Here is a 14,388-nt window from a genome sequence, read left to right on the forward strand (position 1 = left end):
AGTGCAACCGTGAGTGGAGAACCTAAGGTGTAAAACCAGTTCCAGACACCAGAGACCAAGCTCTCAGCACAGAGCCACACTCTCCCCATCAGAACCAAATTCATCCAACCATCAGAGCCTTCTACCTGATGTTTATTCTACCCAAAAGCCCCTTGAAGACTAGATTCCCAGCCAAGGCTTTGAAGCAGGCAAGACAGAACTCTGGAGAAAGGACCCTAATCCATTTTGCCCAAGCACCTGTTGGTCAGATGACAAAGTCACAATCAGAACATCACAGAAAACACCATCAAGTGCCAACAGGTCGTTAGCTGTAATGGGGGAAGCAGTGTCAACTTCTCTCCATTCTCTGGACACTTCATTTCTTCTCGAAGAGAAAACGTGTAGAGGGCTTGGGCTGCTGCATACACAGTGCTATATAGAGAGAGAGAAAGACAGAATCAGGGAAGAGAGAAAATGCATCACAGCTTAATCCAGTAGTAACAACAGTAATAAATAAATATAATAAATACTCATGTAACTTATTAATAAACATTATTAAATGATTACATTTACCATATATATTAATTATGTTACCATCTTGTATTAAAAATATATTACTAACCTATAATACATACATTTTTAATCTTTTCCTTTTTTTAGTCTTTTTAAATTTTTTTTCTATAATATATTAACTGTGGCAGTTTTATTTAATAGAATATTATTAACAAGTATATTATTACTGATAACTAAGCACCATTAAAACAACTTTACTAAGTATACAATGACTTACACATTTATTAATTTGTTGATAGTAATTATTTTAATGGCAAATCTTTATGTCCCTGTCATCGTGCTAAACTTGCTGTGTTTTCTCTCTCAGTAAGGAGAGGCCGCGCGTGCGCTCGGAGCCCGGAGGGCGTGCTCCGCGGCAGGAGGCAGCTCAGTCCTGTGGAGACACCTCCCGCCCGGAGAGGGTGCTGTGACTTAACTCGCGGCCCCCTGGGGGGATAGGGACCCCAGCGCTGCGCCCGGGGCCTGCTGGGACTTGTAGTTCGCGGGCTCGCAGCGCGCAGGCGTACTGCCGAGCCCGTCCTGGCGCGCGTCCGGGGGCGGCGGCTGCGGCGTGAGTTAACGGGGGGCGCGGGCGGGCGGAATGGCTAGGGGCCCCCAGCACGCGCGGCACCGAGTGCCTCCGCCGTGGCGGGCCCCAGGGGGACCCGGCGGCACCTGAGCGCTGCGCTGTGCGTCCCCTGCGCTCACACCTGGGGCTGTGACGCCGTGACGCCGACCCAGCCCGGCCCGCGCACCGCGGCTCCCTGGCCCGCCGTGAGGGCGGTTAGGCGGGCGGGGGGCGGGGCGGGGTCCCGGCGGGCGGGGTGACCTGGGGTCTTCCCGTTGGGTTCGCTCCGTCACTCTGCAAGGGAGAGTCAGAGAGGTCGGGCAGCTTGCCGAAGGCCGCCCCGCACCCAGAATGGCAAAGTCTGAGCCCTGCCCTGCGAAAATGCCCCTGGGTGACAGGTCCGTGGGGCAGACTCTGCTGTGAAGTAAATAGAGCGCCCCGAGGCCGAACGTTACAGGGAAACGGAGTGAACCACGCCCAGCTCCCGAGTGTAGACTCACTCGGACGCTTGGGCTGGCCCGTGGAGTCTCATCTGGTGGTTCTGCCCGCCGGGGACGCCGGACGGTGTCTGGGGACGTCTGTGGTTGTGGCGACTGGGGGTGCTCCTGGCTTTGAGTCGGGGCGGGGACGCTGCACCGCACCCCCCAGTACCCAGGACGGCCCAGCCCCAGTCGCCAGTACTGAGGGGGAGGGACCCTGGCTTACACCTTAGCGTTGTGATCCTAGTGGTAAGAGATCAAGGGTCCACTCCAGTTATGGCCACACGCACCTGCTAAGGAGTAAGGAAGCATCTCGCCATTCTGTCAGTGTCCCAACCCCAAGCTCACCGACCTCTCCCCTCCCTGGGATTGATTTCCCTTTTAGCCGCCGGGAAGTCCTCATCAGGCCTTTCTTGGGGAGGAAAGATGAGTTTTAGTGTTTTGATACTGAAAGAGAAGACCCTGAACCAGGTGCCACAGGCCTGGGTGAATGAGTGTCTAACGGGATCAGTGACATCAACCACGAGGGAGGGATCCAGTGAGCCACCCAAGGGTGGGAGAGGATTGGTCCGGAAGGGCTAGGAAGGGGCGGGGGGTCCTGGACTCATTGCCGTGAGCTGCAATTTAAAGGCTCAAGAGCAGAGAGACCAAGGGGTCACAGGGTCCCGCTGCCTCTGAAAGGGGAGGGTGCTTCCTACCTCTTCCAGCCTCTGCTGGTGGCCGTTAGCCCTTGGTGGCCCCTGGCTTGCAGGTGCATCACTGCAGTGTCTGCCTCTGGGTCCCGTGGCCCTCTCCCCGTGTGTCTGTCTGTTTGAAGGACCCCAGTCATAGTGGATGTAGGGCCCGCTCTGCTCTGGTATGACCTCTTCTTAACTAATTACCGCTGCAGACATCATATTTGCAAATCAGGTCACAGTCACAGCTACTGGGGGTCAGGACTTGAACGTTTCTTTTCGGGGACATGATTGAGCCCCCAACAGTCTTATCACCAGCAGATGTTTCCCCAGGGTAAAATTATCGTGTGTCCTAGAGATGTAGCTGATGCAACTGTGAGGCTTGGCTGGGCACAGCGTTGTCACCCACTGCTCGAACCACCCAAGTTGAGTGAGTCAGAGATGCTCTCGGGAAAAGCATTTGCATCACACCTTTTCTGGTCCCTCATCTGGGGAGCTCAGTGGAAGTGGCTGTCATTTTTTTATTTTTATACTTTTGTTCTATTTTATCTTGATTTATGCTGTTTACAAGAGAAGCTGACTGTGCATCACGTCTCCCCTGATACGTCTCATGAGCCCAGGTCCTTTTTGGTGCCTTGACATCTTTGGATGTCTGTCCTTGCTGGCTTTTTGCCATGTACTTACACGTACATGTATCTATGTATCATGTAGATCTGTAGGTAAGTATCATGTTGGTTTCAGGTTTTGTTAGTTTTATTACTTTTTATAACAGGTTTATTGGGCTGTAACTCACATTCCATACAGTTCATTCATTTAAAGTATGAAATTTAATGCTTTGTAGTATTTTCACAGAGTTTTGCAACTATTATGTCTAGCTAACTCTGGAACATTCCATCACCTCAAAGGGAAACCCCACCCCCAATAGCAATCACCCCTCCCCCAGCCCCTGACAGCCAGGAGCCCCCTCCCTGTGTCTGTGGACTGGCCTGTTCTGGACTCCTCACATCCATGGACTCACACACTGTGTGTCCTTCTGTGTCTGCTTCTCTCCCTGAGCACCGTGCTCTCAGGGCCTGTCCACGTGGTGGCGGGTGTCAGGGCTGCTCTCCTGGTCACTGCCGGATAATTTTCCATTGTGTGGATATGCCACGTGGTCTCTATCCATTCCTCACTTGATGGGCATTTGGGTTGTTTCCACCTTTTGGCTGTTGTGGGTTTTACTGCTGTGAACATGGGCATACGGGCTGTGTGTAGATGTGTTTTTTTCAGTTCTTTGGGGGAGAGATGTAGGAGTGGAGTTGGCTCCTGTGAAAACTGTAATAATTTAAGGAACTGCCAGACTTTTTTACGGTGGCTGCACCGTTTTCCACTACCACACGCTGTGTGTGAGGGTTTCGTTTTCTTCCCATTCTTTTTGATTCTAGCCATCCTGGTGGAGGTGAGATGCTGCCTCACTGTGGGTTTGATTTGCATTTCCCTAGTCACTGGTGACATGAGCATCGTTCCAAGTGTTTATTTGCCATTTGTGTATCATCTTTGGAGACATGTCTGTTCTTTAAATGAGCTTTTTATTTTGAAATAATTGTACATTTACAGAAGAGTTGCCAGAATGGAATGGAAAGTTGCCATGTACTTTCACACAGCTTCTCCTCAGCCAGTGTTCTCAGTTTTTGTTTTCTTTTTACTATTTTTTTAAAACCTTCAATTTTTTTAAATTGAGGTATAGTCAGTTTACAATGTTGTGTCAGTTTCTGGTGTGTACAGCATGTTTCAGTCATACGTACACATACATGTATTTCTTTTCATTATAGGTGACCACAAGATACTGACTATAGATCCCTGTGCTGTACAGAAGAAACTTGTTGTTTATCTGTTTTATGAATAGTAGTCAGTATCTGCAAACCTCGAACTCCCAATTTATCCCTTCCTACCCGTTTACCCCCTGGTAACCATAAGATTGCTCTGTCTGGGAGTCTGTTTCTGTTTTGTAAATGAGTTCATTTGTGTCCTTTTTTTAGATTACACCTATAAATGATATCATCTGGTATTTTTCTTTCTGTTTCTGGCTTACTTCACTTAGAATGATGATCTCCAGGTCCATTCATGTAAAACTTTACATTTTTAATGAATTATAGACTCAGGAGAAGTTGCAAAGACACGGCAGAGTCCCACGTGCCCGCCTCCCACCCCCCACGGTGGCAGCTCCTATAACAATGGAAACCGGCGGGGACTCTCCCTGAAGTGACTTAGCAGCGTTTTTCCAAAACACAATGTAAAGACGAACTTGAGAGCCCAAAAGTCAAGGCATATTTGGGATGAGAGCTCAAAGGGGCTTGACTAACGCGTGCTCAAGGACAAAGTCCTGTCACCGTGCAGGGTTCCAGAATCGGCACAGCCCAGATCCCCCCGGAACTCTCTCCCTGGAAGGAAGGGGAGCCCCTAGGTATCGGGGGGGCTCAGGTTTCCCCATGGGCCTTCAGGGCCACGTGCTGCTGCTGCTTGTAAGGTGGGAGAGGCCCATCTGGATCCTCCCCACTACAGCACCCAGCAGTTGGGCAGAAGAGTCCAGGGGAGAAGGAGCCGGCCGTGGGGAGAGAGGAAGCTCACTGATGCAGGGGTGGGGGCACTTCCAGGGATCTGAACCGAGCCTTCCTGGTTGTGGGTCTGGGACGTTGTACTGGGGTTGAATTGTGTCCCCCCCAAAATTCACGTTGCCACCTGGAAACTCTGAATGTGACCCTATTCAGAAAGAGTCTTTGTAGATCTGAGTGGTTAAGATGAGGTCATACTGGAGCCGGGGTCAGGGGGATCCCTAATCCAGTGACTGATGTCCTGATTAGAAGAGGAAAGAGACACACAGAAAAGACGGCCACTTGAAGGGGAGGCAGAGTGATGGGGCCACAAGCTGAGGGTGCCTGGAGCCCCCACAAGCTGGAAGAAGCAGGACTCCAGGGGGACTTGGCCCTGTCACCCCTTGATCTCGGACTTCCGGCCTCTAGAACTGGGAGAAAATTAATTTCTGTTGTTCTAAGCCCCTAGTATGTGGTCATTTGTTACAGCCGCCCCAGGACGCTGATACAGGGTGCTTCACCATAGAACTTGTGTGCTTCCAAGACCCTCAGTATCTTCATCTACAAATGGAACCATTAAGACCCCGGCCTCTTCTGGCTTCCGAGGACCATCCTCTGGGCGGGGGAGGTCATGTCAAGTTGGGAGGGGATTCTGGGATTTGGGGACAGGCTGGATCTGGTCCTCACTCTGTCTTTGTGTCCCCACCCCCCCGCAGCCCCGCCTGCCCAGTAGCCTGCTTCGTTCCCAGGAGGAGAGGATGGCTGCAGGGCTCCTGCTTCCCTGGCCCCAGGTGAGTGCGAGCTTCCTCCTCCCCTGGAAGATATCCTTTGGGTCTGGAGGGAGCTCGCCTGCCAGAGCCCGAGCCCCTTTTGCTGTGTGGGAAGGGAGGGAGGAGTCCCCAAGAGTATCTGGGCTCAAGCCCTTGGGCTTTTCCAAAGATGTGCGCAGTATCCCTGCCTGAGGGCTGTGCTTCCTTCTGAGGGCGCTGCCTGAATGCCTCAGAACTTCCCCCATGATGGGGCTGCCCCAAGGCACTGTCCCCTTTAACATATGTGTATATTTAAAATTGTAATGAAATACACATAACATAAAATGCACCATCTTAACCATTTTAAAGTGCACAGCTCAGTAGCATTAAGCACATTCACATTGTTGTGCAACCATCTCCACCATCATCTCCAGAACTTTCTCGTCTTCCCAAACTGAAGCTCTGTCCCCATGAAACCCTCACTCCCCAGCCCCGGCCCCACCGTCTACTCTCTGTCTCTGTGGATGTGACTCCTCCAGGGACCTCCTGTGAGTGGGATCAGACAGTGTGTGTCCTTCTGTGTCGGGTTCTCTCCCTGAGCATCACGTCCTCTAGGTCCATCCACGTTGCAGTGAGTGTCAGTATCTCCTTCCTTTTGAAGGCTGGGGATACCTGCACTTCAGTTGGGGCAGCAGATCTGTCAGGAGAGGGTGGACAGAGTCCCAGTCCCCTAACTCTCAGCTTGGGGTGGTGACCATGCGCAGTGACTCTCCACATCAGAAAAACAGGGCTGAGCCCCAGCTCAGCGTCAGGTCCCCTTGGAGAACAAGCCCTTTCTTGTGGACATCTGCTTGTCACCCAGATGGCCCAGGCAGCGCCTGTGATAGTCTCACGGTTTGAGCCCTTGAACAGGCGTCCTGGGTCTGCTCTGTCCCTGAGTCCAAGTCCTGGTCATGGCGCCTGTACCTGGTCTCAGCTCAGCCCGGCTGTGGCTCCGGACATGGGCAGGTTCCAGCTGGGAGCTTCGCGATAAGCAAAGCAGTGGCCTGCCACTAATACTTTTGCCCCCGACTTTCCCCGACTTGAACAACCTCTCTATTATGAAACTAATAATGTATTTATATCGTTTATTATAAATAATAATCATAATTTATTATAATACTGAAATGATGCTATTATAATTATTATATAATTGTACAAATATATTATTTAATAAATATAAACCAATATTTCATGCTCATTTTTTATTATCCATTCTTTGTAATAAAACACCAAGCCATTAACATGTTTTTCCTTCTTATTTCCTTGCAAATTTCCTCAAACCCTTGCAGTGAGTTAGCAACCACAGGGTTAACATTAAAGCTGGGGTCAGGGAGCCAGCTGGAGCCAAGGGGCCAGTGGGGGAGTTTGTAGCAGCTGCAGTGGCGGGGACTAAAGGCTGGTTTTTTCCTGCTCTATTTAAAGTTTTGCGGCAGCCCTGGGTGCTAATTAAACATTTGTCCTCCCGCTTGGAGGGACGGGCAGCGGGGACGTGGAGTATGCTTGGCCCACGTCCCCGCTGCCCCTTGGGGGTGCCTGAGCCCTGCCTCCTCCTGGAGGAGAGAAGAGACCACATGCGCCACCAGCACGAGCTTTTTATTTTATTATTATTTTCTCAATCCCCTTCATTTTAACCAGAATGACCCAAACCTTCCAGGGGGCCCAGCACCCCGCTTTCCTCGGGTTGGATCTCTTACTGTCAAATTCCACGGGTGAATTTTCCTTCTGGGGACAGCCAGCAGCCCAGCTGGCCAGACACCAAACACCCCCACCCCTTCATACTGCCTTTCCCAAACTCTGCCCTCCCCCATTTCTGGGCTGGGGCGGGGCGGGGGTTGGGGGGCTTCAAATCCCACGGCTTCTTCCTCTGTGCCTTGTCACAATGGAATGCCAATTCAGGGCCCCAGAGAACCGGTCTCCAGGACCTCAGGTTCTGGAGGGCCTCCCTGGTCAGACGTAGAGACGCAGAGCCACAAGTAAGCTGGGGCAGAGTCTCAAGCGGGTGGGTCATTCTCACGGCCCCAGAGGTTAGAATCAGCAGTTCGATAAGAAACAAGGAAGGGGAAAGCATTCCCATCAGACCTGGGCGCTGGTTGTCTCTGCTGCGCCTGCCGCAGCCCCCCGGGTTGGAAGCCACAGAGTGGTACCTACGAGTACCACGAGTAGGATCCGACTTCTCCATCCAAACTTCCTCCTCTGGATGCGGGTTGGAGAGCATCCTTCTTGAGCAGAACTGACATGGTGTTGTAGGAGGTCGTGACCTTTGAGGATGTGGCCGTGTACTTCTCCTGGGAGGAGTGGGAGCTGCTAGACCCGGCTCAGAGGAGGCTCTACAGAGACGTGATGCAGGAGACCTGCAGGAACCTGGCCTCCGTGGGTGAGACCCGCCCGTTCCTTCGCGCGCCCATCAGGTCACGTGTACTTAGCATCTGCTCCGTGTCCAGGTCTCTGCTGGGAAGTGGGGCTTTAGTGCTGGGTAAGGGGGCCATGGTTGCTGCTCCGGTGGGGCCCACGGTCTGTTGGTTTCTCTGGCACGGTGAATGGCCTGATTGCTTCAGGCTGTGGAAGCCGGAGCCACCGTGGACACGCATCTTAGCGCAGGCGGAGGTAACGCCCTGAGTCCTCCTGGCTACAGACTCAGGGCATTTGTACTCTCTCCGCCAAATTGAAGAGCCATGATTTAAAAAAAATTTTTTAACTGTGGTAAAATATATATAACATAAAATTTGCCTTTTTAATAATTTTTGAGCATTCAATTCAGTGGTATTAATTACACTCACAGTGTTGTGCAGCTATCACCAATGCTTCCAAAACTGTTTGATCACCCTAAACTGAGACCGTGTATTAAACACTGACACCCTCCCCCTCCCCCACTCCCAGCCCTGGCCCCACCGTCTACTTCCTGTCTCTATAGATGTGACTCCTCTGGGTCCTCCTGTGAGTGGGATCAGACAGTGTTTGTTCTTCTGTGTCTGGCTTGTTTCACTGAGCATCATGTCCCCAAGGTCCATCCATGTTGTAGCAGGTGTCAGAATCTCCTTCCCTTCTAAGGCTGAATTACACTCCAGTGTGTGGATGGACCACATTGTGTTTATCCATCACCCACCAGTGGGCACTTGGGTTGTTTCCACCTTTTAGCTGTTGTAAATTGTGCTGCTGTGAACACTGATGTACAAGGATTTCTTCCAGTCTGTGATTTCACCTCTTTTGTGTCTGTTCCCAGAAGTGGGATTGCTAGATCTTACAGTGATTCTATGCTGAACTTTTTTTTTTGTAACTTTATTATTTTTTTCTTTCAATTGGAGCTAGTGGGAATTGAACCTGGGACCCTGTGTTTATGAAGCATGTGCTCTACCGCTGAGCGACACCCCTCCTCCCTTACGTTGAGCTTTTTGAGGATCCATCAAACTGGTTTCCATGGCATCTGCCACATTTTACATTCCCACCAGCTGGGCATGAGAGTTCCCATTTCTCCACATCCTTGCCAATACTTATTTTGTTTCTTCCTTTTTGAAAAACAATCACAGCCATTTTAATAGGTGGTGAAGTGTCACCTCACTGCCATCTTGATTTGCATTTCCCCGATGACTGATGAGGTCGACTGTCTCTTTATGTGCTGGTTCAACATTTGTCTCCCTTTGGGGAAATGTCAGATCCACATTTTTTAAGTTAGGAGAATAAAATCTTCGGCGTGGTCTGCGGGCAGCCCCTCCCAGGCACCCTTGTCTCCCCCAGAGGCCTCTAGGACACGCGGCCCTGGCGCGGGCGCAGCGGGTGGTGCGGGGCCCCTGGCACGCGCCCCTCCGGTCAGCAGTCCCTGTCCGCCGACGGCGTGCTCCCGCGTTCCGCCGGTGCTGCCTTTTCCCCGGGCTCGAGGAGAAGCCATGTGCATGGCGGGGAAAGGAGCTCCCCAGGCTTCTTGTTCGGGTAAGAACCGGGCAGATCTGAGCCACTGGGGCGGGGGCAGCTGCCCGGGGACTGTTGGCCAGAGACCCCCCACAGAGGCCCTCGTTGTCTACGGAGAAGGCTGAGCTCCTTGGCTGTACTTGTCCCCCGTACCTTCAGCTCATCCTCCAGCCCCCTTCTCCTTCCATAAACCAGCGTCTACTACCCCACTTCGGGTACAGAAAAAAATAACATCCCATGTCCTTCTGGAAGCCATTCTGCCTGTGTTTCTGTTACATCTCTCCACTCTCTGCTTCCCTGATAATTCTTCTTCTCTCCCATTTTTATTCCCCCTTCTTTCTAGAGAAGTTCCTTCTACGTCTCCACCCCCTACCCAGCAGACTGACCCATCTTCCCTTCGCCTAGCCTTCCCCCGTGTTCAAAGCTGACGTTTGCACATGAATCCACATGTGCCTTGTACATCTTAGAAATCCTTTCGTGCCACCGTTCTTAAGTTAGAAGTTTCTTTCTTCCCCCGCCCTTCAATTTATTTCAGGTTGGGAGACTAAACTGAAAAGCCAACAGTCAGTTTATAAGAAGCTGGTTTTGGCAGAAGAACCACCTGGTGATATGAATATTATAAAGCTCCCCAGAGAAGACCAGGGATGTGGTCAACTTGAAGAGATACATGAAGACCCCCAGAGGCTTTTGAGGCAAATGGGGTACATCCACGTAGAGGCATTTGCTCAAGAGAAGGCTACTGCCTGGTATGAATTTGGGGAACACTGCAATCCGAGCTCAGACCTTGTTATATCACAGGGAGTTTCTATAGAAAGACATTTCCACGATGGTGACTTAGCTATTGAGAGTTTGGTGTCTGATCCATTGTTAAACCACCATCAGATGGGATACACAGACCAGAAACCTGATGAAAGTGTGAATGCGTTTGGAAAAGGTCTCAGGCAAAACAGTCACCTTATTCCACATGGAAGAACTCAAACAGAGGGGAAAGCTTCTGCACGTGCAGACAGTGGGAAATCACTTCTCCATGGCGTGGCCCTTACCACACACAGCAACAGTAACACAGCCGAGAAGCCCTACGAGTGTCGGCAGTGTGGGAAGCTGTTTAACCGGAGACATTCCCTGAGTGAACATCAGAGGATTCACACAGGAGAGAGACCATACTCGTGTCAGGAATGCGGGAGAGCCTTTACGCACAGCTCGACCCTCACTCGCCACCTGAGAACTCACACTGGAGAGAAGCCCTACGCCTGCAGGGAGTGTGGGAGAGCCTTCAACAGAATTTCGTCCCTCACCCAGCATCAGCGGATTCACACGGGGGAAAAGCCCTTTGGATGCAAAGACTGTGGGAAGTCCTTCTGCCAGAGCTCTTACCTGATCCTACACAAGAGAACGCACACAGGCGAGAAGCCCTATGAGTGTAATGGATGTGGGAAGGCCTTCAGCGACCGTTCATCTCTTAACCAACATGAGAGGACGCACACGGGCGAAAACCCCTATGAGTGCGACCGGTGTGGCAGGGCCTTCAGCCAGAGGTCTTCCCTGGTTCGGCATGAGAGAACCCACACTGGAGAGAAGCCGTATCGCTGTTGTGAATGTGGGAGAGCCTTCAGCCAGAGGTCTTCCCTTCTCACACACCAGAAAGCTCACACCAGCCAGAAAACCTATAAGATAATTGATTGCGGGGAAGCTTTCTCCCAGAGCAGCCACCTCGTTGGGTTTTAGAGCTTGCCTGCTGCCTTGTGAAGTACTTAGCGCTCTCCCACGTAAGTATGTTCAGACTTTCCCCAGTGACGTACTGCTTGAGAAGAAGCAGGCTTATGCCACACTCTTGAAGGAAAGCCCTGAGGTCCGGAGCTATAAAGGGACCTTTTAATGGGGAGAAATTGCCATTGAGCTAAACCCAATGAGCTCAGCCCTCTTGGAAGAGATTGGTAAATGGGTAAACGCTAACAAGGATTGAGATTTTGCTGAGATTTTCCACATTAATTTAGTGATTCAGACAAAGGTATTCTGTTTCAACTTTTTGTTTCAAGAATCTGTTGAATATCTGTTCAGTATGTTCAATAATATTTTGCTCAGTCATTCTGCCCCTGTTGGTCACTTGGCTAAGTCCTGACTTGTCTCACGCACCACCATGGCAATGCAGAGCATGTGCTGAGATAAAAAGTGCTTTGGCTGCAAAGAGAAAAGTAGAGAGTGCAAAATATGTGTAATTGTATCCAGTGAAGTCAAAATACATACATACATACATGGGAAGAAGCTGGATGGGGATGTGAGAAATGACCGTGTTTACCTTGTCAGGGTCTTCTGGTGATGTGTGATTTTTTTCTGCCTTTTGTCATTTTGTTTGGTATTGCATTTCGACCACAAGTAAAAAACAAATGACCCCCAAGGGCTATCGAGTGTCATTGATCAGTTGGGGAGAATTGTGGATACCAGGGTGTGGCAAGGAGACAGCACAGTAGGTCTCAGCACGTGGAGAGGTGAAGTGACCTTCGGCGGCCTGGGGAGAGTCCCAGTGCTGAGGGTACTTGCCAGAGTAGAGACCAAAGTGTGGATGTACATCGTACTCATTAATGTGTATTGGGTGTTGACTGTGTTCCCGGCACCACTCTAGCACCTGTGTGTGTTTCCTCATTTCACCTTCTCAGCAGCCCTGTGAAATAGCAGCCACTCAGGTCCCCACATTGCAGAAGTGGAAAGAGAAGTAAGGTATCTTGCCCGAAGTCACCCAACTAGAAAGTCGTGGGATCTTGATTGGAACTTGAGCAACCCATGCCAGGCCAAGGCCGTGTTTGCAAGGAGGGATACAAGGGAGCTGGGTTTTCCAGATCACCCCTTAAAAGTCACCAAACTCTCGTGGGAGCCTTCCCCCTTTCCTGGAGCTAGTGAGAGAGGTTGCCTGTCAGAGCTCATCTCACCTGAGTTGGACCTGATGATGTGAATACCTTTGCCTTTCTGTAGAGGTCCCCCAGCTGGGGTCTGTGTGGACTGACTCGGTTGATGGGTACGTTTAAGGGCTGTGTGAACAACCATGAGCTGGATGCAAAATGTGTTTGGGGGCATACACGTATTTTCTGGGGAAGCATCTCTAGGCTTCATCATATTCTTAGGAACCCTTGGATTAGAGATGTCTTAAGTGCACTACTTTCCAGTTTTCAGTCTTAATCACCTCCTCCCTCCCTCCAACAATTATTTATAGAAACCCTGAATTCTTTGTTTTGCCAGGTGGCTGTGGATAAGACAGAGAAGGTGTCTGCCTTCGCTAAAGATAATGTCCCGTGGTCAGGAAATAGGATAGCTTCATGAAGGGCATTGGATTTGTGTAGACACCCAAGGCTCCAGCCTCGGAAATGTCCTGTGATTGGTTTAATACTCTGCAGTACCTGTCTTCACATTCTCAATCACTTTGAACAACACCCCCCCCCCCATTTTAATTTTGCAGTGAGCCCTGCATGTTACGTAGCCAGTCCTGTGAGGGCTTGAGGGCCAGGGACAGATGTTACTCAGGTAGGGCCTTTCTGAGGACCTGATATTTCATTTGAGAGGTGAGTCATTGGAGGATCCAAGGTGAGGAATTTAGCCAGAGGACAGCCTCTGCTAGCTTTGTGTTCACATTTGGTTTTATGATCATTTAAAAAAATGTTTACAATTTGTGTTTTGATTTCTCTGACTCAAAAGTATTCTTTACACTTCTGGGGGTTTAAATGTCCTTTCCTCACTCTTTAAAAACAAATTCTTTTTCTTGTCTTATTGCACTGGCTCTGTCCCGCAGCAGTGTTGAGTAGGAATGCTGAGAGCAGACCTCCTTACTCTGACCCGGACCTTAAGGTTAAAGCATTCAGTCTCACACCATGGAGTACGATGTTCACTGCAGGGTTTCATAGATGCCTTTCATCAGGGTTCATTTATGAAGCTTCTGCTTTTATTATGCTGTGCTCTGAGAACTGAGTCTCTGAAATTTATTGAGACTTGCTGTGTGGTTTACTGCGTGGTTGAGTTTTATAAGTATTTCGCAGATCTTAAGAAGAAGCTGAATTCTCTGCTTTTATGATTTGGAACCTGACCTGTCTATTCCATCAACCTTATTAACCAGTGGTTCTCAAATTTCTTGTCTGGGGGTTCAGACTTAGTAAGTGGGAGCTGGAGCCCATTAATACGCATTTTTAAGTAACTCACCAGGTGGCTGCACTGATGCCCCATCTCTTTCAGTCCCACTTTGAGAAACTGCCGACCCTTTACTGTCCTCAGTTTGTTGACTAAGACAATGGGCTCAAGAGAACTGTTACCATTTCCTGTTGTGCTTAATCTCCCTCAGGGCTTACTGTCCACTGTTTCTGCTTCACCTTTTTTGTTGTTTCTGTTTTGTTGTGTTTTCTTTTATTTGGGGTAAATAATTCATGGCAGGTCTTCATTGTGAATTATACCCTTTGTCATTTTGAAGTGATCTCTTTGTCTGCTTTAATTAATAGCACAGACGGCTCTCTCTGACTCTGACCCTCCCGCCTCCCTCTGATAAGGACCCTCTGATGACACTGCCATCCCTTAACTTCACCCTACCTGCAAAGTCCCTCTGCCTGCAGGGCCTGGTGCTTAGGATGTGGATATCTTTGGGGGCCTTTATTCTGCTGATCACAGCTACCCTTTGATATTTGCTTTGTGATGTGGGTCAAAATGCTGCAAACCGCTTTTCTACTTTGCCAGCAGCTTCGGCTAGTGGCAGGGAGGATGGAAGGCGGGAAGAGGGAGAAGAATTTGCTCCTCACTGTCCCTCTCAGGCCTTGTGGATTTGAGAACGTCTTTGTTACCTCTATGCGGGAATAACCTCCCAGCGTGGTTCAAGTATCTCGACTCACACCTCCCTTCCCT

The 14,388-nt window shown here is 50.1% G+C and overlaps 1 protein-coding gene across 1 annotated transcript; it reads left to right on the top strand.

Moving 5' to 3' along the window:
* The first annotated feature begins 885 nt into the window (after positions 1–885).
* Positions 886–11,911, top strand: ZNF554 (zinc finger protein 554). Its single transcript, XM_031436887.2, has 5 exons — positions 886–1,102; positions 5,539–5,613; positions 7,861–7,987; positions 9,346–9,537; positions 10,052–11,911. The coding sequence occupies exons 2-5, from the start codon at positions 5,581–5,583 to the stop codon at positions 11,239–11,241; spliced, it is 1,542 nt and encodes a 513-aa protein (XP_031292747.1). The 5' UTR covers positions 886–1,102; positions 5,539–5,580; the 3' UTR covers positions 11,242–11,911.
* The last annotated feature ends 2,477 nt before the right edge of the window (positions 11,912–14,388 follow it).

Source organism: Camelus dromedarius, chromosome 27 (genome assembly GCF_036321535.1).
Source record: "Camelus dromedarius isolate mCamDro1 chromosome 27, mCamDro1.pat, whole genome shotgun sequence".
Classification (NCBI taxonomy): Eukaryota; Metazoa; Chordata; class Mammalia; order Artiodactyla; family Camelidae; genus Camelus; species Camelus dromedarius.

Bases quoted from the DNA above. Each gene is read 5' to 3' on its own strand.
- ZNF554 (XM_031436887.2), top strand. From the start codon at position 5,581: ATGGCTGCAGGGCTCCTGCTTCCCTGGCCCCAG. The intron at 5,614-7,860 runs GTGAGTGCGAGC...ATGGTGTTGTAG, and splicing joins TCCTGCTTCCCTGGCCCCAG to GAGGTCGTGACCTTTGAGGA. The intron at 9,538-10,051 runs GTAAGAACCGGG...AATTTATTTCAG, and splicing joins TCCCCAGGCTTCTTGTTCGG to GTTGGGAGACTAAACTGAAA.